The following is a 26416-nucleotide window of genomic DNA, read 5'->3' as shown; positions in this document are numbered from 1 at the left end:
GCAGATTTATACATGCATGTAAAATCCAAAAACTGTCCCGGGCAGACAAATTGTAAAGCCGTTGTTTCCATCACTCTGATAAAATGATTCTGGACTTGCAGAAAACACAAAAGGTCTTCTTTATACCAGTAGGTTTTAGGATCCTGCAGAGTGAGGCTGAAAAGTCTTGAGGACAATAATTTGTTCCATTGTAATAAGAACTGTAAATGTTGGCATGAGTACCCTTCCTAGGCCTGCCTTCCTTCGCTAACGATCTTAATGCCTCCCGCCGGCCAAAACAGACAGTGTGCTCATTTATTGCAACGGTCAACATTTCTCCCCCTCCTGCCAAAAAAAAAAAAAAAAAAAAGTTTAAGGGTAGAAAGACTTAGATGATCATGTCAGGCAGGAGGGGTTAACTGAACTGCATTCAGGAAATTTCTCACATCCTGCATCCCCGTCCCCTGTAACTGTATATTATGGTGCTGTACTGCTCAGACAGCTGATGAAAGCTTTTTCTCAGTCAGGATAAGATGTCAGAACAGCTCAAGACAAAACAGCCGTTCTCTCTCCCAGTCCAGACACTTATACTGCTGATGTGTGCTAGCTGTGTTTTTATTTCTTCCAGAGCACAAGGTAAGGCTTAAATACTTTTCTTGTAAACGCGTGCACACTGTGTATTGTTGCTGCCTTGGGCAAGTTTTATGTTCCTCTCAGAGAAAAAAGCAAAACTTGTACTTTGTTTTGCTGATTGCACTCACGGTCCCTATTGTTCTCCTGCCGTCTCTCCTTCTCCACGCTCTCTCTGCTGTTTTCACGACTAAATTTTCTCTGAACGCTGTCAGTAAACTCGCCGGTCTCTGTAGTGCAGTCCAATTCATTCCCTGCAGAAGTAGAGCACAGTCTCGGATTGTTTTCTACTTGCAGGGTAGAAGTGCTGATAATGTGTGAATTAGGCTGCACTGGAGACTGGGGGAAGCCTGTGGCTCTGCGGCTTCTAGGAGACTTAACCGGAGCTTTAAGATACCAAATCAATTAATTCTGAGAAGATGCAACATTCCCATATAGCATAGAAGGTTACTGTTAGCTGTTAGGAGACAGCTATACAAGAGAAGGTATCAGTAAATTGTCTTTTCCAACAGGTTACATGGCAAAGGTGTCACTTGCTTTGACACCTTGACATTCCAGCGTCATCATATACTTGTGCATGATCAGGTCTCATTGCTACTTGAACTTTGCCGATGACCTAACTTATATCTCTAACTTCTCTAATGTTGTCTTATAATTGTGCTCCAATCTGATCATTATTAGCACGTATACCACCAGACAGCAGTCCAAAGCGGTCAGCGTCATCTGCATTCGCATACAAGTCCTGCCTATGTATGGTACACTTTACAAAGAAATGCTGAAAGCAATAGTGGCACAACAGCCTGAGAGCATCACCATGGCTAATTGTTGCTTTTCATTGAATTAAATAGATTGCAGTTATTTTCAATGGAGATTAGAGTTACTTGTACCCTATTCACACAATGCAACAAATGCAAAATACAGGGTGAGGCAGAAGACCGTTGCATGGAAATGGAGCATGTTCTCGTGAATTAGCTACACTGCATCTTGTTGGGCTGCATTTATTGGATGTGTTGTCCCGCTGTTACATAGTTACATAGTTAGTGAGGTTGAAAAAAGACATCAGTCCATCCAGTTCAACCTATGATGTGTGTGTGTGTTTTCTTTTAACCGTACATTGTATACCCCTGTATGTTGTGGTCTCTAAGGTGCCCATCTAATAGTTTTTTGAAACTAGTTCTGACATAATATAAATTAATGGAATCCAAATGCACTGTATTGGAATCTGAATGGCAATGAGTGTTAGCACAATTAACATTGCTTCATGTATTATGGCATCAATGAACCCTCGCCATTTCTGATTGCTGGAAGAGTTAAACTTTACAGTGTATCCTTATTGCTATCTTCATGGCCATTGACGTACATGGCAACTTTTATCTGATCAGCGGAAAACAACAGTGAACCATCCAATATAATATATATAATATAATATACCCGTCCGTCAGCGCTCTTGTGTTCTATATTCTGGTTTCAACCATCCAATATAGTCCAACTTATTTAAGGCTCCAAATCTTGACTTTTTTTGGTGCAGCAAACTTTACTGCACACAGCATCATATTGACACAGGGCTGTAATAAAAGAGTTGGCATTCTGTAGGCATGTATGGAAATACAAAAAAAAAACACTGTAATACTTCCATCACCTTAGTAATGACAGCTTAAACATGATCTAACATATGTATTATTGTGTTGGAGCCAAAGCAGTAGAACCACAACCCAAAGACCATAGGCCCTATCAGGCACTTAGAACTCAAATCCCCAATGTTTAGTATAGTCAGACCAATAAAGAGCAACCAGTGATTGGTTAGCATAAGTTACTGCACATCATTACTCTTTATGCCTGGGTTTTTACTTGAAGTGTATGTAAACCCAAAAATGTAAATGTAATATGGGGTCCCTTTTGGTCTATTAAAAGTGCACTTTTAAGGTGCCTCAAGGAATACACAAATACAATAGGTTTAAAATAGGGGGGTATGTACATCCCACAGAGTTTATTCATACACAAATTTTAAGTTAAAGACAAACCAGCATTAATCAAGAAAGGCTTGGCCATAACACTCTCTCTGCATAAGTACGGTAATATCTCTCTAGAAAATATACAGTATATAAATGTGTATTTGCATATAACCAGTAAAACATTTACTCTAAAACACCTATCCCCACTCTCGGGGGTTTAATTAATGAAATGTTCTCTATTGTTGTATAGTATATGTTTCTTTATGCATTTCACAGGAGTCGCCATCTGCTTCTTCAGTAGAACAGAGAGCAAAGAGGTGCAATACTATGCAGAATATACTAAGTAAAAATAAGTTAGGCTGGGCACATCCACTTGGAGAACACACCAGGCCTCAAATATTCAGCAGCTGCTGGAGGAGCATGTGTGCATATGGACCTTACATTTTAGGTGAAATGGCTCTTTGGTCGCCTCCATTTTTCTACATCCTTGGCTGGGGGATCAACCTTGAATGGCATATTTGTCTTTTAACTTTGGCACCCATATATTTGGTTTGATTTGATTGGTCAGTACATGCCCATAACATTTCAAATCCTTGTTTTGAAATGTTGTATGTTGCCATCAGGGTAATATTGTTGGCATAATTATGTTGGGGTCCTGTTTGGTTGTTACTTTGTGTTTGCATGTGGGGGGGACTAGCTTGAGGTGCCCCCATGCCCTAGGCTGCTAAATTCTAGAGACTTGGTGTGTGCTCCATGTGGACATGCCCAGACCAATTTGATTCTACTTTCTATATTCTGCATAGTATTACATCTCTCTGTTCTCCTGAAGAAGCATGTGGTGAATCCTGCAAAACGTGTAGAGAAATATCTGTTATACAACAGCAATGAAGAAAATTAAATGTATTGAGCCCCTCAAGAGTGGGGATATGTGTTTCATAGGTTTACTGGTTATATGCAAACATGTATTGATACATATTTTCTAGGGAGGAATTACTTATGCAGAGAGAGTTTTATGGTCAAGTCTTTTTTGATTAATGTTGGTTTGTCTTTATTTTTAAAAGTTTGCATGAATAAACTGTGTACACCCCCCCCCCTCTCTTATTTTATAAACTATTGTATTTGTGTATTCCTTGGGGCACCTTAAAAGTCTGCTTTTTGGCATTATTGATTTTAACCTATTTTTGATTGGATGTGGTGTCCTTACCTTAGGTCTTAAGAATCCCATACTTTTGTGTTTTTGTTATATCCGATTGATAAGTTAACAAAAAATAGCTGATGATCTTGCCAGAAATTTTGTAAGCTTCCTGTGTCCTCTACCTGTGCTGACTGTTATCAATGATTCCCAGTTATTTCTGATGCCTCGTACACACACAACGATTATCGGCCGACCGATCGGCCGACTTTTCTCCAGTGTTGTTGTGTTGGTTGAAATGTGCTCTAGACTGCACATGAATTTTCTCGGCCGTCAAAAATCTACTTCAGAAGTGATGTCATGTGATGGTTTACGTTCCGTGTGTTTATTCATCTCTGAGCATGCCCAGTCTTGCTCATCAGATTTTTGTCTGCCGAAATCTGTACTGACTGACGGAAAATCGGCCGTTGTGGTGACGGCCAACAAAAATTTTATAGCCTGCACACTAGATTTTTTTTCGGCCAAAAAGAAGAGTCGGTTGTCAGAAGCATCATACTAACAAGCCGAAAATCGGCCGATCGGACGTTGGCCGAAAATTCACGGCCAACTATCGATGCATGTGTACGGGGCATTAGAACTACAGACCAATGCTCCTCCCATGTTATGTACAAAAGGAGAGGGGTGTAGTTCCGTAGTCCTCTCTGGTTTCTGTTGTCAGATACTGTATGGTGAATGAGTGTTTTCATGCTAGTACAGGAAGTATATTACTGGCAGAAACACCAGGGAAAATGAAGGAACAAAGGCTAGAAATGTTAAATTATGGAGCAATGCAATCTGTTTTAGGGGCTTTTGACAGTGGTCTTCAGTGTCAGCAGTAGGCTGCCCATACATGATACAATTTTCTTGTACAATTTTTCTTTAGAATTACCAAAACCATATAATAATATGCATATATATATATATATATATAAGCACTTTTAATTTGTACGCAATCGGACAGGCCCTTACACTACATAGTATCGAAATAATGTAAGTACCAGGTGTGGTAGTGGACTGGTGGGGGCTTACACTACATAGTTGAAGGGAAATCTAAAGAAAATTGTATAATGCATGGCCAGCCTTACACTGATACATATAAAGCTGTCAAATTGTCATTAAGCTTCAACAGCAGAATCCATATGTAGAAGTCACAATGAACATGATCTCTGTACCTGAGTTTCCCTAAATGCCTCAAACTTTATGAGGGGTCTCACTTCTTTTTTGGATTTCTCTTTATGATGGGACAGAAAGACTCTGTGGCTGGGAACTAAAAAATCTGAGGGGAGATATAAATGCTGAACTCCTGAGCTATATAAGAAGTTAATGGGTGATTCAGCCCACCAGATCACACCCAAAACAAAAATATCTGTTCTAGCTCGACTAACCCATGGCATGCTGAAAGTGAGTTGCTGGGACAAATATATTCTGCTTTAAGTACAAGCTAGTCACAAGCACTATTGAACGTGCAATAAAGGTAATTATATAAAAGGTTATGAAATAACTAGACAATGCAATAGTGAGTTGATATAATTATGCTAGCAGAGGGCAGGATTTAATATTAACACACATACCATTATTCCCTCATGATAAATTTATGAATACAAAGTTAATGCTCGGTTTACCACGCTGCCCTTAATTTAAACCTAGCACACTCCATTAATCTAACAAGTCAGCAGAGATGGTTGCTATGTGAAGCAAGAGATGTGCTAAGTGCAGATAATTACTGGCCTATTGGTTCTGATTGGGAAACAAAAATGTACCCATACCTCACTGACATGCTTGTCTATCTCCCAACTGTCATAGATGGGAAAAGAGGACACCCTTTAGCAGAGTACTGCCAAACGTGAGCAAAGGACAAAAAAGACAAACCCAAAATGTAACAATCAATTTTAACACCTTTTACTTTAATACTTGCAGCATTATTTTGTCTTTATTAGTGAATGCATTTCTAATATGAATGAAGCCTTATGTGCACTCAGAATAGTTCACTCAGATACATATTCTAGCTATTTTATAGCAGTATGGGCTATACCTGATTGCTCTCTCTGTCACAACTGGAGAATTGGCCCATGTCACATTGGCAATCCTATCACTAGCGCCATCTCATCAGTGACAGGAGAGCTAGGAGGGTAAAGAAATCACCTTCCTGTACAGTAGGTCATCACTCCTTCTCCAGACAAGAATAGTAAGGCCGGGTTCACACATAATCGAATTGGATGCAGGTTTCCCCACATCCAAATCGCATGACAGGAGAGTGTGACCGGCTCTTAATGGAGCCGGTTCACACAGCTACAGGGCAGTCGTGGTCAACATTTAAAGTGGGGCCTGTGCATCTATTGTTTCGATTCAGGTGGGAATTCAGGCAAAAATGCAGGCCTGATTCGCACCTGATGCTGTGAACCGCGGCCGCAGAATTTGTATAGGAAGCCTAAGGCATTGCTCTACTGTTGCTCCCTTGTTGGAGAGCAAGATTCTTCTGAAATTTTACTAGCAGGGGAACACAAAAAATTGCTGCCAGTGACAGGATTGGTGATGTGAATCTACGGCGGGCACTATTGACTGCTTGAGGAGCTGTGGCGCTGGTACATTGGTTGTAAAACAAGGTTTCTCTGCAATAGAAGTGATGCACTACTACAGATCAAACACAAATAGCAACAAGAGCTGGAGTGGGTATGCTCTTGGCACCCTACTTTAGGACATTACGTTTAGCTAGCCAATGCACTTATTACCAATTGTAAACCACAGTGGCATTACTGATTACATTCTGGATGCTTTTTGCATATTAGAGAGTCCTGGGTTTTGGCAATCCTTGGGATTCTACAGTAATTTGCTGATGCCTACAAGAATCTATAAGGAGCCTGCTCTAAGGACTTGGGGTGAGTTTACCAGGTAAGGTGAACTTAGCTTAAAGTGTCCCAAAACCCATAACAGTAAAATCAGTCTGTATATGCAGTAAAGCATGCTTGTTATACTCACAGTGGAACCTAAGGGGTGAATCCTGCGCATTGTGTAAAAAGGCTGTTTTATCCTGTCTTCTCTGATGCTCCCCTTCTTCCACAGTCCCTAATCCATCTCCTGATAGTACAGAGCCTTTGGAGTCATTCTGCACATGCTCAGTTTGGTGTGTATTTCTAGAGAGTTGTTTTTTTGTTTTTTGGGAGGGTGCATGTGATCAGCACAGGGCCAATCAGCGCTGTCCAGACAGAGGGTCAGGGGTCATGCAGCCTCTTAGGACAGTCAGAGGAGAATAAAAACTCCCCATATGAGCTTTAACCAGACACTGATAGAAGTCACAAGATTGCTATATACTGCTGATGAGAAAAGGTATTTAGCATTTTACATTTTACTAATACAGTATTATTGTATTATCAAGCATAATTCATTCCAGAAACATGCTTATAATCCAAAGCACTCATATATCAAAGCAAATTTCCCTATAAGAAATAATGGAAACTCAGATGATTTGTTCCACAACCATTTATTCATAACTCCTTCAGTTTACAGTCCATATAAAAAGATTATAGAATTGTGATAGGTTGTGTAACCATAAAATGTCCATCCACAAATGGCCGCCTCCACAAGGGGATTGGAAGCAAAATCCAGCAGGAGCCAAAGAGTATAAAAAAGAAGAGAGGTGCCCCTAAGTGTAGCAATATGGTTACATTTAATGGTTCAACATTTAGCAACTCACATGGTTCATGATTAAAACAGGCACATCTAAGGATGCAGGCATCCGGGGTAAAGCTGTCCACATAGACCGTCCTCCAGTCCGCACCGCTATCTTTCACCACTGTCAGTCTGCAGTTGTGACCGGGAAGACAACCCTGCAGATAATGCCCTGTACACACTATCAGATTATCTGAAGACTTTGTCTGCAGACTTACCAAAACCATATAATATGAGGTCAAACCTAAACACTTTCAATTTGTATGCAATCCGGCAGGCCCTTGCACTACATAGAAAAGGTAAATCTAAAGACAAAAGTCTTCAGATAATCTGATAGTGTGTACAGGGCATAAGTCATCAGAAAGCGAGGTTTAAAGAACTCATTGAGCACAGCAATGAAGGGATGACAACGATGGCAGTGCAGAGGATGGTCTATGTGGACAGCTTTACCCCAGATGCCTGCATACTTAGATGTGCCTGTTTTAATCATCAACCACGTAGAGTCACATCTCTTCTCTTTTATACTCAGTTTTGACATGATGCTACTTGTATATCAAGACATTGCTCATTTATCAAGTCAAAATGTATTAAGAAAAATTTTTGCTTGTCTTGCAAAACACTCTCAGACCAAGTTACTCTCAATCCAAGGTTTTACTGTAATTGCATTTACATGTTTTGTGTACTGCGTGAGTCCCAATATAGACAATGCAGGGTCCTAGGTTTAGTAACACCTAGCTCTTAGGCTGCATTCACACTTGAGCGTAGCGTTTTTTTACCGCGATTTTACCGCGATTTTTACCGCGATTTTACCGCGATTTTTTCAGGCGTTTTTCATTGACATCTATCAAAAACGCTGGTAATCAGCCCAAAAAGAAGCTCATGTACTTTTTTCAGCTACAGGCGTTTTGCAAAATGCTCAGATGTGAACAGGGGCCATTTAAATGAATGGGGTTTTACTTGTTGGGCGTTTTGGAAGCGTTTCTTTTGAGCGTTTTTGGAGCTGAAAACGCCCAGGTGTAAATGGAGCCTTAAAGCAGCAGTATACTGCTTTTTCCACTTTTAACTACAGGTAAGCCTATAAAATGGCACGGTTTAGGAGATATTTGCACTGCATGCAGCCGCTCACGCGAGCGGCGCATGCACTCTGAACGTCGGCGGACCTTCAGCTTTCCTTGCAGGGAGCTTGCCGGAAAATGACTCCCGCGCACATGCGCGGAGTGACGTCATCGTGGCTCCGGCCAATCACAGCGTCGGAGCCGCCGAACCCGGAAGAGACGCAGAGGGATCATGTCAGCTCCCACAGCGGTGTCCGGGGGTCCGTGTCGGGGCTTCGTTCTAAGGTAAGTAATTCATAATGAGCTAGTATGCGATGCATACTAGCTCATTATGCCTTTGTCTTGCAGGGTTTTTTTTTTTTTTTAGGTTTACAACCGCTTTAAGTGGATGTGCGCTAATAATTAAAATGATCTGTATTGTTAGGTAGCAACCAAATACTGTAGATGATGCATTTGAAGAATATGTTGAACACATTTCTCCAAGACTCTGATTTTTTTTTGCAATTTTTTTTTCAGGGCAAAGACCATTTCTATTTCAGGAACTTGTAAAAGTGAGACCAATATGGATTGTTCAGCAAGCAAAGAGCAATAATAATGTGCATAAGGCACAGTTAAGATAGTAATTGATTCGTTCAGGTTATTGCACATCTTACCCCATAACTCTTTGTACAGCCTTATTGAGTAAGTGAGATTGGGTTGTAACATTTTTCATCTTTTTAGACCCCAAAAGCCCGAGAATGATGATTCTGCTTTTCAGAGGATATTGTTTCATAAAAAGTCCCGGACTTGCAGAATTTCTCTGCTATTTTTCAGATGAATGGTCTTAATTCCTGCAAGTAATACGTTATTTATAAGGAACTAATTTCACTCCATCGAAAGGCCGTTTCACCACTTATTATCTTCTATTAATAATGCAGCAATATATTCTACAGCGAATCTGAGGGGGCGGAAAAAGAATGTAACTCGAAAATTAAATCAGAGTACGGATAACCAAACACATTATCTTTACAATTAATGGTATGGTGGAAAAATAGATATGTTTATTGGAACTAACTAAATTATACCACAAATGGATGTTTATTGCTACATAATATCCATAATAATATACATAATGCATAATATTATTACATGATATTCCAGTTATATCACCAAAAGCTCTGTATATTGCTGACACTTTCTCAAGACAGCATAAATGTATCTTCATTGGTTTTTAATTTTCAGAAATAAAAAGGATTCTCCACAGTAGTGGAAATATAGTAAGATTCCCATTGTCCCATCATGGACTTGCTTACATTGTAAATTTGTTTTGTATGGCTCTCTAATCTAATCCCAATCCAGTAAAGGGTTTTTTTTTTTTTTTTTTTCATTTTTCTGTTAATATAGAACCTGGAAGAAAAAAAGCATAGTAGTTTTTTTTTTTAATTTCAGCTTCCCGGGCTGTTCTCTAAACCCCGGCTTTACTACATAGCAAGTCAATGACCTGAAGCAAGCATATAGCCATTGAAGTCTATAAAAGCTCCTGCTCAGCATGCTTGTTGTAATTTAGAGACTTGCTAAGTAGTGAAGCCAGGGTTAAGATACTGTAGATATAAAACAAAGAAAAGGGCGCACCAGCCTAGCGCATTATCCTCAGCGAGTTTATTTAAAATATCAAGATAAAAATCGGCTACTCACAAACATACGTAGAAAACAAGCATATCAGTTCCATAAAGCCGCCTCATTATAGGAGTCCAATATCTCATAGAAGCAGAGGGCTGACGCGTTTCGAGGCTGTGCCTCTTCCTCAGAGCCTGGAGGCCATGTCCAAGTCTATGGCTTAAATATAGTGTGGTAAACCAGGCCTCCACATGACCCTTAGGGATGTGGGAGGAGATATCGCCCAAATGGGCGTGGCTACATAGCTAGTTGCCAAAAGCATAACAGATGTTGATTAGCGAACCCTAAACATCCAATGACTCTACTGGTGTGCTACCCAATCAACAGCATCTTCCCAACTCATCTGGAGTTTTGCATAATGGTACATTAAGAATAGCGCAATCTAAATATTGCAATAAGTCAGGACAATACACTGCTCTGTCAGTGCTGCACGAAACAACCCCTCCTTCTCTCACGGTACATGCGTGACACCAGGGGCTGGAAAATCAGTCAGGCGCATAATGGTTCACTTATATTAGTAATATTACTCACGCTGCCGCCTGTGAGTATCAAGGATTCGTACCTGCAGGGGAGTAATGCATAGGGCCAATGTACCAGGTTAAAAGATTATTGTTATTATTATCTGGGGTAATCTGATGAACCCCTCATTATTGTGTGTAAGAGATGTGATGCTATACACTTTACCTGGGGATGTCTCGATGCTCATCAAAGGTGAAGCATCACTACTGGATTGCTCCGATCGTGGCCCAGCCGATGGTGGAACGCACGCCGCTCATACCGGAACTGCCATGCGTTCCACCGTATGACATCACTTCCGCCCGTAAGAATGGTGACGACTTCCGCCCTTCTGCATATCCGGGCGGTGAGACGCAACCACCGGATCCAGAAGGGAGGGAAACTGTGCGAACAGAGGGTGGAACAATCTGACGACAGTCCCAGTGCGCACCACGTCCCATCTCCACGGCGCACACACAGTAACAATGAGAGAAGGAAGGAAGGGTGGATGCTCCGCCTTGATTAAGCCAAAAAAATATATATTAATTTAAAATCAAACATTTTAACCAGGGATGTGTAATCAAATGACAATATACTGTAGTCCCTACTCAATCCTTTCGGACTCAAATGAAAATCTGTCAAGATGGGAGTTGTATGGGAAGCACACCAGCATGAGATGGACCAGAGTCAAAGATAATATTGCTGTATAGGCAATCTAATATAATAGACAAAAATAGTGAAATTAATAAAAGACAATAAGCTGATAATATTGCTTAGTAAGCCAGCATAAAATCACATATGTAAAAATGCCATATGACAACACACATATTGTACAATTATAATAAATACAGTGATGGATGTATATATAATGTAATAAAACAATTGATAGAAATGTGTATATATAGATATATATATGTTTAAAATATATATACAAATCACTTATTAAATGTGGTATGTAAAACCTTTGACGCAAATATAGGCGTACTGTACCTCCTCTAAAAACAAACCTTAAAAAATGAAGAAATTGGAGAAATTAGCTCAATAATCTATCGAGAGACCCTATATAAGAAAAAGGGGGGGGGGGAACCTACGTTATTGCTCATACAGAGAGCCAATGGGGGGACCAAGGATAGTTGGGTCTAATGTAAGAGTAAGGTCTAATGTAAGACCACACACATATACATATACACACGTGCATACAAGCATACACGTGTGAGCCCCTCAAAAGAAAACAGAAAATAGGTGATGAACAACCTTAGGGCGGAGCCACGAGGGAGAGGCAGAATATAGCTGCACGGGGGCCAAGGGAGCAAGAGCACACCTGGAAAAAGAGGGTGGAAAGGAAGAACGCGCTGGATGGCACTACAGCACGCTCTGGATCTCGAGATCTTCGTTCAATCCCCCCGGGGACATGGACCCTAGGGTGAAGATCCAGTACGACTCTCGCCTACACAACTTCTGAAATCTGGCTCCCTCATCGGGGTCCTTGGCTATTGACTCAATGCCGAAGACCCGTAGGCCCGTCGGGTCCCCTTCGTGGTGCTGCTCAAAGTGGCGAGGTATGGAGTAACTGTTGCGGTCTTTTATTCCTGCCTTCGTTTTCCTATTCAGGATACTGCACTTGTGTTCACCAAACCTTACTCTAAGGGGCCGTATAGTTCGGCCCACATAGAGTAGGTTGCACGGGCAGACGATACCATAGACCACGTAATTGGTACCACAATTTATAAATTGTTTAATTTTCGTACTCCGGCCATCCAACCCAGAGACTTCCCTCTTTCTGTGCCACATATATGAGCAGGTTCCGCAATTCCTTACTCCACACCTAAAACTGCCCTTTTGATCAAACACAGTGAACCACGGATTACTCAAGGTGACGGCACTACGGACCTTGTTCTTCCTAACCCTACTAGGGGCAATCTGACTCCTAAGGTCTCTAGGTTTTCTGAAAACCACCTCTGGAACCGGGGGGAGGAGAGATCCCAGAACTGGATCTTGTTTCAGAATGTTCCAGTTGCGCTTCAGAGTGCGCTGTATACTGAAAGCTTTGTTGTTATATATTGTACTGAACCTAGTAATCCTTGTTCCAGATGGCACAGTAGGCTGTTTCTTAGGTCTAGCACCTAAGCTTATAGGGTCTCTCGATAGATTATTGAGCTAATTTCTCCAATTTCTTCATTTTTTAAGGTTTGTTTTTAGAGGAGGTACAGTACGCCTATATTTGCGTCAAAGGTTTTACATACCACATTTAATAAGTGATTTGTATATATATTTTAAACATATATATATCTATATATACACATTTCTATCAATTGTTTTATTACATTATATATACATCCATCACTGTATTTATTATAATTGTACAATATGTGTGTTGTCATATGGCATTTTTACATATGTGATTTTATGCTGGCTTACTAAGCAATATTATCAGCTTATTGTCTTTTATTAATTTCACTATTTTTGTCTATTATATTGGATTGCCTATACAGCAATATTATCTTTGACTCTGGTCCATCTCATGCTGGTGTGCTTCCCATACAACTCCCATCTTGACAGATTTTCATTTGAGTCCGAAAGGATTGAGTAGGGACTACAGTATATTGTCATTTGATTACACATCCCGGCTTAAAATGTTTGATTTTAAATTAATATATATTTTTTTGGCTTAATCAAGGCGGAGCATCCACCCTTCCTTCCTTCTCTCATTGTTACTGTGTGTGCGCCGTGGAGATGGGACGTGGTGCGCACTGGGACTGTCGTCAGATTGTTCCACCCCCTGTTCGCACAGTTTCCCTCCCTTCTGGATCCGGTGGTTGCGTCTCACCGCCCGGATATGCAGAAGGGCGGAAGTCGTCACCATTCTTACGGGCGGAAGTGATGTCATACGGTGGAACGCATGGCAGTTCCGGTATGAGCGGCGTGCGTTCCACCATCGGCTGGGCCACGATCGGAGCAATCCAGTAGTGATGCTTCACCTTTGATGAGCATCGAGACATCCCCAGGTAAAGTGTATAGCATCACATCTCTTACACACAATAATGAGGGGTTCATCAGATTACCCCAGATAATAATAACAATAATCTTTTAACCTGGTACATTGGCCCTATGCATTACTCCCCTGCAAGTACGAATCCTTGATACTCACAGGCGGCAGCGTGAGTAATATTACTAATATAAGTGAACCATTATGCGCCTGACTGATTTTCCAGCCCCTGGTGTCACGCATGTACCGTGAGAGAAGGAGGGGTTGTTTCGTGCAGCACTGACAGAGCAGTGTATTGTCCTGACTTATTGCAATATTTAGATTGCGCTATTCTTAATGTACCATTATGCAAAACTCCAGATGAGTTGGGAAGATGCTATTGATTGGGTAGCACACCAGTAGAGTCATTGGATGTTTAGGGTTCGCTAATCAACATCTGTTATGCTTTTGGCAACTAGCTATGTAGCCACGCCCATTTGGGCGATATCTCCTCCCACATCCCTAAGGGTCATGTGGAGGCCTGGTTTACCACACTATATTTAAGCCATAGACTTGGACATGGCCTCCAGGCTCTGAGGAAGAGGCACAGCCTCGAAACGCGTCAGCCCTCTGCTTCTATGAGATATTGGACTCCTATAATGAGGCGGCTTTATGGAACTGATATGCTTGTTTTCTACGTATGTTTGTGAGTAGCCGATTTTTATCTTGATATTTTAAATAAACTCGCTGAGGATAATGCGCTAGGCTGGTGCGCCCTTTTCTTTGTTTTATATCTACAGTGTCTGGTTGACCGCCCTGGTCGTAAGGGGCAGCAAAGCCTAGCCATATTGGATGCCAAGTGTAAGTACGAGTTCCGGGATTGAGGCAGCCTGAGAACCGGGTTCTGAGCGCAGGAGTGAGGTGCTGAATAGCACTCATTTTCTTTTCTGACAGGGTTAAGATGACAGCCCCAGAATTTATATGTTTAAAGCAACTTTCACGCACCCCAAAAATTTGGCCAAAGCAGTTCCCTGCAGGGCAGAATCTTTCCAGCCCCCAACAGGTATCAGAAACTGCAGGAAGTATTGATTACTGAAGAGTCTGGAAGAGGCTACAGCATTTAGGAAGTACAGGCCTCTGGAGAAGTAAGCACACAACTTTTAATTTTGAAGAGAACTATTCTAGCCAAATTATAGGGTGACAACCCTTTAAAAGCAAGCCATGATGGCAAATCCCATAGTTCAATTCCAACAGGCTACTTTTAAAAATGTCCTAATAGCTATTCCACACTGATTATGCTTCAAAAGAACCTTAGGTCCCTGGGTCTTTCATTCGGGTGTCAAAAAATAGCTTACTAAGCTTACTAAAAAGTCTGAATGAAGTGTGCTCTAAATTTCACTGTTAAGAATTCAAATAACCAAAAACTAATCAACTACAAAAGTGAGAAATAAAACAGGTCATGTCCCTTCTGATTTGATCATTATAAAAACAATCAGGGCAGTAACTGGAAAATGGAAGTTGAGGGTTTGACAATTTAAGATGAGCAGTAATGAGAAAGGACAGCCCATGTTGCCCCAGGCTAAGCCGGCCATAAACAGTTTGAATTTTGCCCAGTTCAGCGACCAGTGGTTGCAGGAAAGAAAACCACTCCTTCTGTGGCTGGCCTTAGCATGACAAATAATTAATACATATATCATTTTGAAGTGATATGTCCTGTGTACCTTTAAATATCAGTGTGTAGTCATGATAGTGCTACCAATCACTGACTCTGTTTATTCAAAACTGAGGAATAGTAAGCTGTATTTACTATGCTTCAGTTTCTGAATGAATGGGAAGCTCTGTACAGAGAGCTGTTCCTGTCCATTCATTCTGAGCAGCTGAGGCTGCAAAGATGAAGATTGGGGGCTGTGTCCTCAATCTCCTTTCTCTGTCTCAAAGGTGGAACATCAGAAGTCTGTTTAGACCCCTGATATCTCAGTAAAGCCCCCCAATGGGATTCCTTAAAAAATTGTAAAAAAAATACAATTAAAAAAAAAAAAAAAAAAAAGGTAAAATAAATAAATAAATAAACTACTGACACCAGTGGCGGAACTACCAGGGCACTTGCGACCGTGCCCAGGTGTTCCATCACCGGGCTCGGAGAGGAGGGTCAGGGGAGCCCTTCATGGTTTCTTGCACCGGGCCCTGAAGGTTCTAGTTACCCCTCTGACCCCAAGTACAGTCTAAGATTTGGAGTTTCACATGGGACTAAAGATGCTTCTCAGCACCTTCTGATAGCTGTGTTTTACCCTGCATGGACAAAGCATAGGTTCACTTTCACTGGTATAATGGGGTTTATCACCTATCCAAAACACCCTAAAACATGCATACCAAAAGGCAGCACCTTTCAACATACAATTTCCAACACTACACATATACCATTAGGCTACTTTGTAAGCCACGTTTTCACTTGCACTTCCTCATCAACTAGTTGGTCCATGACTAGTCAAAGCTCCCAGTCTGTTCCGAAAGTATGAGTTCCCACTTGCACTATCAGCTACTTCTAAGGCTCCATGTACATGGGACGTTGTTAAAAGTTCCTTTGAATGCTGGAATTTTTAGGACGTTTGAAACGTCCGTTCGGTCACGTTTGTACCCGCATTTAGCGGGCGTTTGCGTTTAGAACCGTTCCTAGAGGTCAAAAAAATTATTCCCCTTTAAAATGGAAAAACCCGAATGCTAAACGCGGGTCATTGCGTTCAGTCACGTTCGGACACGTTCGTCGCGTTTTTGCACTTGAAACGCCGGGAAACACACGTTCGAACGCAAATAATTGCGTTCTAAAAAAAGTCCCTGAACGCAACTGCCTGCAAATGACTGTAAACGACCTGGTGTACATGGACAGATAAGATAAAATTTAGATGGGTTCAGGGGCTTCTAAAAAAAACGCCCAACTGCTCCTAAACGGCCATTTCCAGCGTCCCGTGTACATGGACCCTAAAGATGTTTGAGTCACCGTTTCTAATTGTTTGACCTAGATGTGGAGCAGAGTGAAAGTGCAACTGACATCAATCAGTACAGATAATCTAAGTGTCTCACATAAGGTAAGGCCAATACAGAACTAGGATGACAATGTTAGCAATGTGAATTTTGCAGCATCTCCTCATACAGGGCCACATCTGCGCACTGGCCATGTGCTGAAATACACAGTATTCACATCTGTTAAAGGTACCCATACACATGAAATGATAGTTGCATAGTTCTGATGATTTTGTTAGGATTACTTTAGTTAATATTGTTTTCCCGGGACCATGAACCCCCTCTGAGTGCATGTATTGGCACTGTCCATTTTGGAGCATTGCATATGGCATTGATTGTAGCGATAATACAGACAGTGCTGCTCAATGTCCAGAGCATGCAAATAAATAAATTACCAGTACTGTAGGACCTGTACTCATATGCTTTAATGCGTTCTCATTTGTATCCTATGAACATGTCACAAAATGCTTATCTCTATGCTGGCTTCAGAGGAAAAAAAAAAAAAACAAAACAAAACAAAATTAGTAATTATCATAGTAGATCCGCCATATCACACACACCACATGCTAGCAAAATGACAGGTATTCAATAAGGGTCATCATTTGTGCATAGTTTCTTTAGGTTAAGATTAGGGCATGCTATGTACAGAGTAATAACACTGCGACTGGCTATTGGCTAATTATATTACTGGAAATCAGCATTCATCTTCTGATAAGGAACATCTGGACAACGCATTACACAATGATAAGAGCCACCACCCAGTACACTATAGAGCTGCGTTCTGTGTATTGTACTGCACACAGCCATGTAATGGACAATTCCCACATTCCTATGAAATCCGTCAGGCTATAATCACAGATGGCATTGTTCCAGTTGGGCACAGGCTGGAGATGGTCAAACGTCAATATATTTATTGAGTTGAAGGTCACATCTTATTCTATGAGGCAAACTTTCTTTCCTAACAGCTGGCCCAAAGGAGATAGATTTATTATTATTGCTAAACTGCAATGCTGCTGCAGAGACATAGCCCATAAACTGTATTCGGTAAGCACAGATTTCTATTTCAGAAATCTAAATGCAGTGAATGAACCTCTGGTGTCATAATCCTGCCAATCTAATGGTCATCTCATAAAACTGACTTAGCCAGGGTATATTTCCTAGGAGCCTGCAATTACTACAAGTGTGTTCAACTTCAATACATACATTCTAAGTTACCATGTCAACACAGGGTTATCTGTATAGAATTACACAGGGCTTTTGTTTCTCCGAAAATAGGTGCAGGAACTCAAACATGACCCCCCCCCCCAAAAAAAAAAAAACCCAAAACCCTCAAACCCCACACAGCCCCTTCAAACTGCATCCAATACTGGGTGTGGTCAAATTTCACTAAGAGTGGAAGAGTCTTAAAGGGGCATTAAATACCAGGAGTGCATTACATACAGAGTGCAGAGTTCAGGAGTGCGCTGTATACAGAGTGCATAGTTAAGCCTTCTTCCACAGCTGCTTAGCTCTGCATCCCCATCCACATCTCACCTTCACTCCTCTTCAGCTTTGACCTCTGTATGCAACCCCCCCCCCCCTCCACTGCCTCCATCTTCGCCCCCCCCACCCTAAAAACTCCACCATCTTTCACATGTCTTACTATTGTTGCTGTACTAAGCTGAAGCACCCAGCCAGCTCTAGTACCTCACCACACACTATAAGTGGCTCCACCTTTTTCACTTGCAGGGAGATCATCCAGTGGGGGTGTGGTCATCCGCACTTCACCCTAGGAACCTACATCTCCCATGTCCCTATCTGGTCTTAGTGGGAGCCGCACAGGAGATCAGATCTGTAGGAGTCGTTGGGAGACAAGCTGTCACTTGTAAACACAAAAGCCGGAGTTCTATGTTTACAAGTGGTAGTGCTGAGCAGAAAGCAGAAGACCTGAGCCAGAGGTGGTGGAACTGGGTTCCACCAAGTTCCAGCTGAAAAAAAAGCCCTGGAATTACATACCTGCTAAAAGAAGAGCCACTATACTTACCTTTTCAGCAGCCTGTTTGCTGAAATATTGCCTCTTCCCTGGTTGCTACAAGTATTTGACCATTTGGATGGGTCGAATACCTGATTTGTAGTGATGTACAAGCCAGCAGGAGAAACCACTGAATGTGATGAGGGAGCAGGTATTTTACACAATTAATAAAAGTCTGTATTCTTGGCATTCGGCCCTGGGTGCATACTGCCCCAAGTGCAAGCACCACTAGGTGCACCATCCAGCCCCACCCATCCACAGCATCTGTCAGTGCCTCTCTTAGGGTCTGCGAGGCTACCAGGGCTGGTTGGACACTTGTGCCCTCTGCCCACAGCTAAAGACCACAGCTCCATGCAACAGGGCTAAATGTGGCTGTAAAGATAATTTTTTTTCTCTAAAATAACAAAATATATTAAACTTACCTGCTCTGTGCAATGGTATTGCATGTGTGCATGGGGCTTAAAAGTACTGAAGCCAGAAGGTCTGCATAACAGCCAGTCAACTAGCTTTTTTCCCCAGAGAAAATACATGTATTCCTCTTGGAAAAAGTGAAGACATATGCACATATGCTAAAAATTATTCAATGTTGATCTTTTTTTTTTTTTTTTTAAACTTTGAACTTCAAACTTTGATGCTACACAGCCTGCATGTATGTATAAGAAAACACACGTGTCGTTTTCCATCTATCAGATAACACTTGTAGGTGTATCAGAAAGGTATTTGAACATAAATAGCATCAGGCTATTTAATCACCCTTCCAATTAGGTCTGGTATTTCTAGCGACTTAGCGCTTAATCACAGTTTGTTAATATGTGTCATTAGCTACGACTTGCGCGTACCGTGTTAAAACTAACACCGTGCCTAATGCATTTACCTGATACTAGATCCAAAGGCTACAAATCATTTTCTCTGTTTAATTTCTCATTAGTTATGCAACTTCCATCAGCTCCGCTTAGTGTATTTGTTATGTTCTCAAACGCTCATTTCCTCTCTGCTTTCTGTCTGCTTGGTACAGAATTCCCAAAAGTCACACTTCAGCTTATAGGAACATATGGCATCCTAAAAAACGCATCAAGGAGAGAAAGGGCCTTCAGCTGCCCGGTGTCCTAAAACTGCTTGTGAACAAATAAATTCCTACACTACATTTTTACTGGAGCCCAGGGCTTTATCTACATGACACCTCTATGCCTCTGTGGGTTTTCTCAGGGCTTTCCCTTCCTTGCAGAACTTAAAACATAATGGGAACTTAAAGCTACAGATATTGGGATATAAAGCTAATTAACTATGTTGGGACATAAGAGAGAGTAATCCTTACCTTGTTCCTCCTTACTGAGGCAGCCAATGCTCTGGTCTTCTTTAATCCAATTCCAGAATGTGGCCTACAGAAAAATCTATGTAAGACCTATCTTTTTAAGCTGACCATAGTTTAGCTTCAGGAGAAACCAGTTTGGCTCTCTTTCTGAAAATGCTAGTTGCCTGGCTTTCATTCTGATCCACAGAATACTTTACTTTTAGTCACTGACCCAAAGCAAGTATGGAAATCAGGAGTTCAGATTTCACTCTTCCTAGTTCAGGCCAGTGACTTTAAAAGTTTCAAAGCTAAAGGCACACTCACTAATCAACCCATACATCCCAGTTATTAAATTGATGCTGAAAAGAATCACATTGTTTGCATACATACAATATATATACTGTATATATATAGCTTGCACTGCTTGCCTGACATCTGTAATATGGAGCTGCAATGGTTCTTAAGCAGGACAAGTCTATAGCTGCCATTCTTCCCATAGGATAATCATTGTAGAACATGTACAGCAGATATTGTGACGTATATGCTAGTACTGCTTACAGGCCTCTTACATCTTAGCACCTGGGGGTCATAGTTCAGGATGATGTAAAATGAGATAGCTTCTGATTGCTTACCTTCTGAAAACCAATCAAAACTTAAAATCAAATGGAAAGCAAAATAGAACCTAACCAGGATTCCATCTAAAAACTGGTTATAATGAAAATCTTCATCGCAAACAGCTATTTCTATTCTTTAAAATATGTACTGTACACATCTATTCAAATTTTCACAATTTTATTCTGCTCTTTCCCAGCTGCTGACCAACATAAATGAACAGTTTGTATACTATGCTAACACACCGTCTTATTCTGTATAGTGAGCCCAGCCACCACTTAACGGAGAAACAAGTGAATATTTCATGGCCTGTTAAACATGTTGGATGGAGGTATAAAATTCTGGATACTGAGCTGGCACAAATGATGTTGAGACAGTAAATTCCACAGTTTCGCGCTGGAAAGAGAGAAACGTTTATACCTAAAAAGAGTTTCCTTTTGCATATTCATTCCAAAGGCCTGGACGGAATAGAAAATTGCCTGGATGGTAGAGAATTGAATCGTTAATTGTACGGCTCAGTGCATAAATATCACTGTTTAGTGCATTCTAATATTTTCCAGTAATTAAACAGAGCCGAGACAATCATTTTATATCTTGTGGAATGCTAGTCTGTAATTTACCGAAGAAGTCCGAGGAACAGGTGCATACCGACAGCCCCTTCCCCCCCCCCCCCCCGTATCAATGCGGATGCCGAAGAAACAGCAGCTGCTTAGGATGGGAGACTCTCGCTTATTCTGTATTAAAAAATAAATAAAAAATACAACTGTCAGATAGGGAGAACAGAAAAATAATTAAATGGGATCTGTACTCTTTAAGGCTCCATTCACACTAATGCATTTTTTCATGCCTTCTGCAGAAATGCAGGACATTTTTTTTTTAACATGGGTTCCTATGGAACACGTTCACATCAATGCATTTTTGTGCCTCTGCGTTTTTAGAAAGGGTCAAGGACTTTTTTAAACGCAAAACACAGTTTTTTTGGCTCAATATATTTAAATGGAGAAGCTGCAGAAAAGCATGTAGTACGTTTTTTACAACATCTTTACTGCGATATTGCCGCAATTTGCATTTGTAAATCTGCCAAACATCACATTTAAAAAAAAAAAAGCATAAAAAAAACGCAAAGCAGAAATCGTGGTAAAATCACTGAAAAATTATGGTAAAAAAACATGCAAAGCACAGCAAAAAGAACTACAGAAATGCTCAAAAGCAATATACATCGGTGTGAATCGAGCCTTATGAGGTTGTCCAAGAGACAGTTAACCACTTAAGCCCCGGAAGATTTTACCCCCTTCCTGACCAGGGCCTATTTTGCGATTCGGCACTGCGTGACTTTAACGGACAATTGCACGGTCGCGCGACGCTGTACCTAAACGAATTTGACGTCCTTTTTTTCCCACAAACAGATCTTTCTTTTGGTGGTATTTGATCACCTATGCAAATTTTTTGATCATGCGCTATCAACAAAAAAAGAGCGACAATTTAGCAAAAATAACAATATTTTTCACATTTTTTTATATGAAATTCCACCCCAAAAAAATGTAAAAATCAAAATTTTTTAAAATTTTCGGCCAATTTGTTTCATGCTACATATGTTTGGTAAAAAAAAAAAAAAATCGCAAAAAGCGTATTTTGATTGGTTTGCGCAAAAGTTATCGCGTTTACTAACAAAGGGAAAGATTTTTGTTGTTTTTTTTAACGTGTAATGGCGGCTATCTGCAATTTTTTTTGCGGTACTGCGACATTGCAGTGGAAAGATCGGACCCTTGACTGACATTTTCTGACACTTTTGGCGTTACCAGTGACATTTCTACAGTAATCAGTGCTATAAATATGCACTGTTACTGTAAAATTACACTGGCAGTGAAGGGGTTAACTTTTTTTGAGAGGGAGGGGTTATGTGTGTCCCTAGGGGCTTGATTCTAACTGTGATTGGCTGTGGCTTGAGGTGTAGGAACAGTGATCAACGGTCCTACATAGTAGAACCGTATAATCACTATTCCTACACAGGGGAGAATGACAGGCGGCTTGTTTACATCAGCCGCCTGCCTTTCTCCCTCTCCACCGGCGGACATCGGGTCCACCGGTCACACGCGCGGGGGGGGGTCAGTGACCGCGCAGGAGCGCGCCTCCGGTGGCGCTTGCTTGCTCCCCAGAGCCTCGCAGGCTAGCGACGTAGTACTATGTCGCTCTGCCTGTGAGGGGCTGACTGCCGCAGTAAATATACTGTGAGCAGTCGGCAAGTGGTTAAAGAAAAATTGTACTGGGGGAAATTTGGGGGCTACCATTATTAAACTGAAAATACTAGCTGCTTGGATGTTATCGCTTTCCGTTCCTGGCTGATGCAAGCATGCAGAGTAGAAAGAGAAATTCTAATCTGCAGTGTGTGCTCCAGGTTTGTGTAGGTTCAGAAAGTATTACAGCTACAGGATGAACAGGACAGCCAGGGAACTAGTATTTTTTGAAAAGGTTAGTAATGGAAACAACATTATTCTCTGAGTAATGATTTTATTTTATGATGTAAGGCATTGCAGAGGCATAGGGGTGGATTTACTAAAGGCAAATAGAATGTTCACTTTGCAAGGTGCATTTGCACTCTGCAAGCACAGTTGCTCCAGAGTTTAGTAAATGAGGTGAAGCTTCACTTTGCAAAGAATACCCAATCACATACAAGGAAAATAAAAAAAACAGCATTTTTGCTTGCACATGAATGTATGATGAAAGTCAGCAGAACTTCTGCTCATTTACTAAGTTCTGGAGCAACTGCACTTTGCAAAGGGCCCAGTCTATTTGCCTTTAGCAAACCAACCCCATACAGTATTCAGCTCATTAAAAGTGCCGTTTCACCTCACCTTAGCCTCTTTGAAGTATAACTCCATGTTTTAGTGAACTCTAAATAGTTTGTTTGGACCAAACTGGCCCAAACAAACTATTTCCTTCACTGATTTATGCATTGGCTGTCAGCGCTGTACGTACTGTCTGTAGGAGGTGGGCAGATGATGTCACACTCTCCGCCCTAACCAATAAGGGGAAGACTTGTATTTATTCAGAAAATACAAAGCTTACTATAAATGGCTGAGCAGTGATCAGTCTAACTCGATTTTGTGCCAGGAGCTGGATGGAAGCTGCTGAAACACAGTGCTGTATACTGAAATTAAGGGGTGGATTTACTAAGGGCAAATAGACTGTGCACTTTGCAAAGTGCAGTTGCACTCTGCAAGTACAGTTTCTCCAACACTTAGTAAATGAGGGAGAGTTCTGCTGACTTCCATCATCCAATCGTGTGCAAGCAAAAACGTTGTTTTTTAAATTTTCCTTGCACATAATTGGGTATTCTTTGCATAGTGAAGGTTTACCTCATTTACTAAGCTCTGGAGCAACTGCACTTGCAGAGTACAACAGCACTTTGCGACGTGCACAGTCTATCTGCCTTTAGTAAATCAACCCCTAAGGCTCAGGCTAATACTTTTTAGGCCACTATAGATCGTTTTTCCTTTTCAGATAAGGCTTGTTACATAAATGAATAAAAGCTGACCACTGTAAGCGTCCCTGTCAATGTTAAATGGCATGTCTTGACCCTCTAACTGCCACTTTTGCTGGACAGCTTGGTTTGTAAAAGGAAGTTAAAAAAATAACAATTTCATTTTTAATTTTTACCCATGGTTCCACTTTAAGTCTTCTATTGTATATCGACTATATATTTTGTGCATACAAAGCAGGAATTAAATGCTAAAAATTTGAGCAAACAATCTTGAGCAGTTGTGCATGGCAACCAATCAGCCTAAATCTTCGCCTTTTCCAGTTAAGGTGATAAAGGAAAAGAAGGCAAAAAAAAAAAAAAAATAACACACACGTTATACTTGGTTTGCACAGAGCAGCCCAAATTTTTTTTGGGGTTCCCCCCTGGCTTCTCCTACCTACCAAGTGCCCCCGATAGCAAGCCTCTTTCTATAGAGATACTCAAGCAGGTTGGCTCTAGTCGTGTTCTGTGTGTCCATTCACACAAAGCACGGCTTGGCCCAGTCCCCCTCTCTCTCCTCATTGGCCCACTGGCTGTGATTGACAGCCAATGTCTCCCACTGCTGTGTAAGCCAATGAGGAAAGAGAGACCTGGGAAAGCTGCTGCTCTTATGCACATTGCTGAATCAAGATCAGGTAAGAATAAGGGGGGGGGGGGAGTTGCACCCAGAGGGTTTTAAGTTTAATGCATAGGTAAAAAAAAAAAAATCATGAGCCTTTAGAACTAATTTAACCTTTAAAAAAATGAAAGAAAGGTCTATTGGTTGCCATGCACAACTGCTCCAGATTCTATTTGCTCTAGGTTTGATAAAGTCTCCTTAATGTGCTCTAAAAAGTATAACACAGCAATTGTGCCTTATTGCTCCTATCTTAATGCATTTTTTCTCTGTTCACACTAGTGTGATTTCAGTAGAACCTTGAGTTGCACAGAATTTAATGACAACAGAAGTTCAATTTGTTTTCAATGGTGCCTGTTCACATCAATGCACAATTTTGGAAAAAAGGTTCCTGTACTACTTTGGTGTGATTCCAGCAGGATTTGTGCCCCATAGAATAATCTTATCCAAGTTGCATCCAAGCTGCACTACATAATTGCACTGAAAGTCGCATCAAAATCGTATTTTCAGTGAAAATGTTTTCCACGTGGAAGACACTGCAAATTTACTTTTGGTTCAGCATGGAAGCTGACTGCGCTGTCTTGCACGCAGGCCTACAAATCTTATTAAATGTATGGCAATAGAAATACAAGAAGCAGATAAGTAAATGTTAAGTGAAAAAAAAAAATAACTTTTAGCAGTTTACATAACATCTCAATCTATGTATACGCTGAAACAAATAAGATGACAGGTAGCATTATCCTGCTAAATGCTCTTTAATAGAATAGTTTGAACATCATCTGACACCTAGACATTATTAGACATAACTATTAATAAAAGCTTTTTTTTTTTTTGGAAATCTCAAAGCTGCATTCATTTTAACTTTTGAGACAGAATGTTAATTAAGAAACTGCACTATACAAAAAACACTTTGATCACAAAACACTGACCATGTAGAATCTTGTAACAGACAGAGGTGGTTAGATTCAAATATTGAGGAACTATTTCATCATACTTCTCTTTACAAGAACCTAATTATCATTCATTTACATGAATGGAGACAAAACTGTCAATACTGACAAGTCATATCGGCAACAACACAGGCTGATACCGCATTTTCGAAAATCCAAGGATAAATGCATATCAAAGTTCTGTTTGCCAGTCAATAACTCTATTGATATATGGTAATTCTTCAAAGACATGCACACTCTGTGCATATATATGTGGACACAAGAGGAGATTTGGACTAAAGTGAACCTGTTGCAAGGAAAACAATATTAAATGGCAGTAGCTTCTGCAAACCAGGTGGCACAAGTTGTCTGCGTGTGTATGAAGGGTCCCCAAACATAGGCAAACGCTTCCCGAAATCTCCAACTTCTTTCTGTCAGCATGTTTCACTGCCATTTCATAAGTGGCAAAGATACAGGTCTAGGGGACACTAATTTGGGCTAAGGCTGGGTTGACACATGTGATTGCAGACATTGCATGCGATTCGCACCGCACTTCTGTGCACATTACATGTGTTGTCTGTGCGATGCAAATTCAGCCATACAGTTTGCGAGGCTGAAATCACATCACATTTAGACAAAGTGGTGCAGGCCCCCTTTTTTTTTCTGCATTGGAATAGGATCGTATGGGTGTCCAGGCCCATGTCATCCGATCCCATCTGATTCCACAGTTCGCACTGCGTTCTGCGAACTGATTTGGGGGGGTGTCGTTATCTATATATTGGCACCATCAGCGGTTCGCAGAGCTCAGTGTGAACTGCCTGCGATTCTGATGCGGTGCGGGAAGAGGAAT

At 41.0% G+C, this 26416-nt stretch overlaps 1 protein-coding gene across 1 annotated transcript in view; it reads left to right on the top strand.

Annotated features, from left to right (window-relative positions):
• Positions 1 to 347: 347 nt before the first annotated feature.
• ADAM12 (ADAM metallopeptidase domain 12) overlaps positions 348 to 26416 on the top strand; it is a 1097024-nt gene continuing 1070955 nt past the window's right edge. The window contains exon 1 of the mRNA XM_082269366.1: positions 348 to 615. Coding sequence (XP_082125492.1) covers positions 513 to 615 — 103 coding nt within the window. The 5' untranslated portion in view covers positions 348 to 512. The remainder of the gene's footprint in view (positions 616 to 26416) is intronic.

Source organism: Pelophylax lessonae (assembly GCF_965119305.1).
Source record: "Pelophylax lessonae genome assembly, chromosome: 9".
Classification (NCBI taxonomy): Eukaryota; Metazoa; Chordata; class Amphibia; order Anura; family Ranidae; genus Pelophylax; species Pelophylax lessonae.
This window is presented reverse-complemented; position numbering and strand designations above follow the sequence as displayed.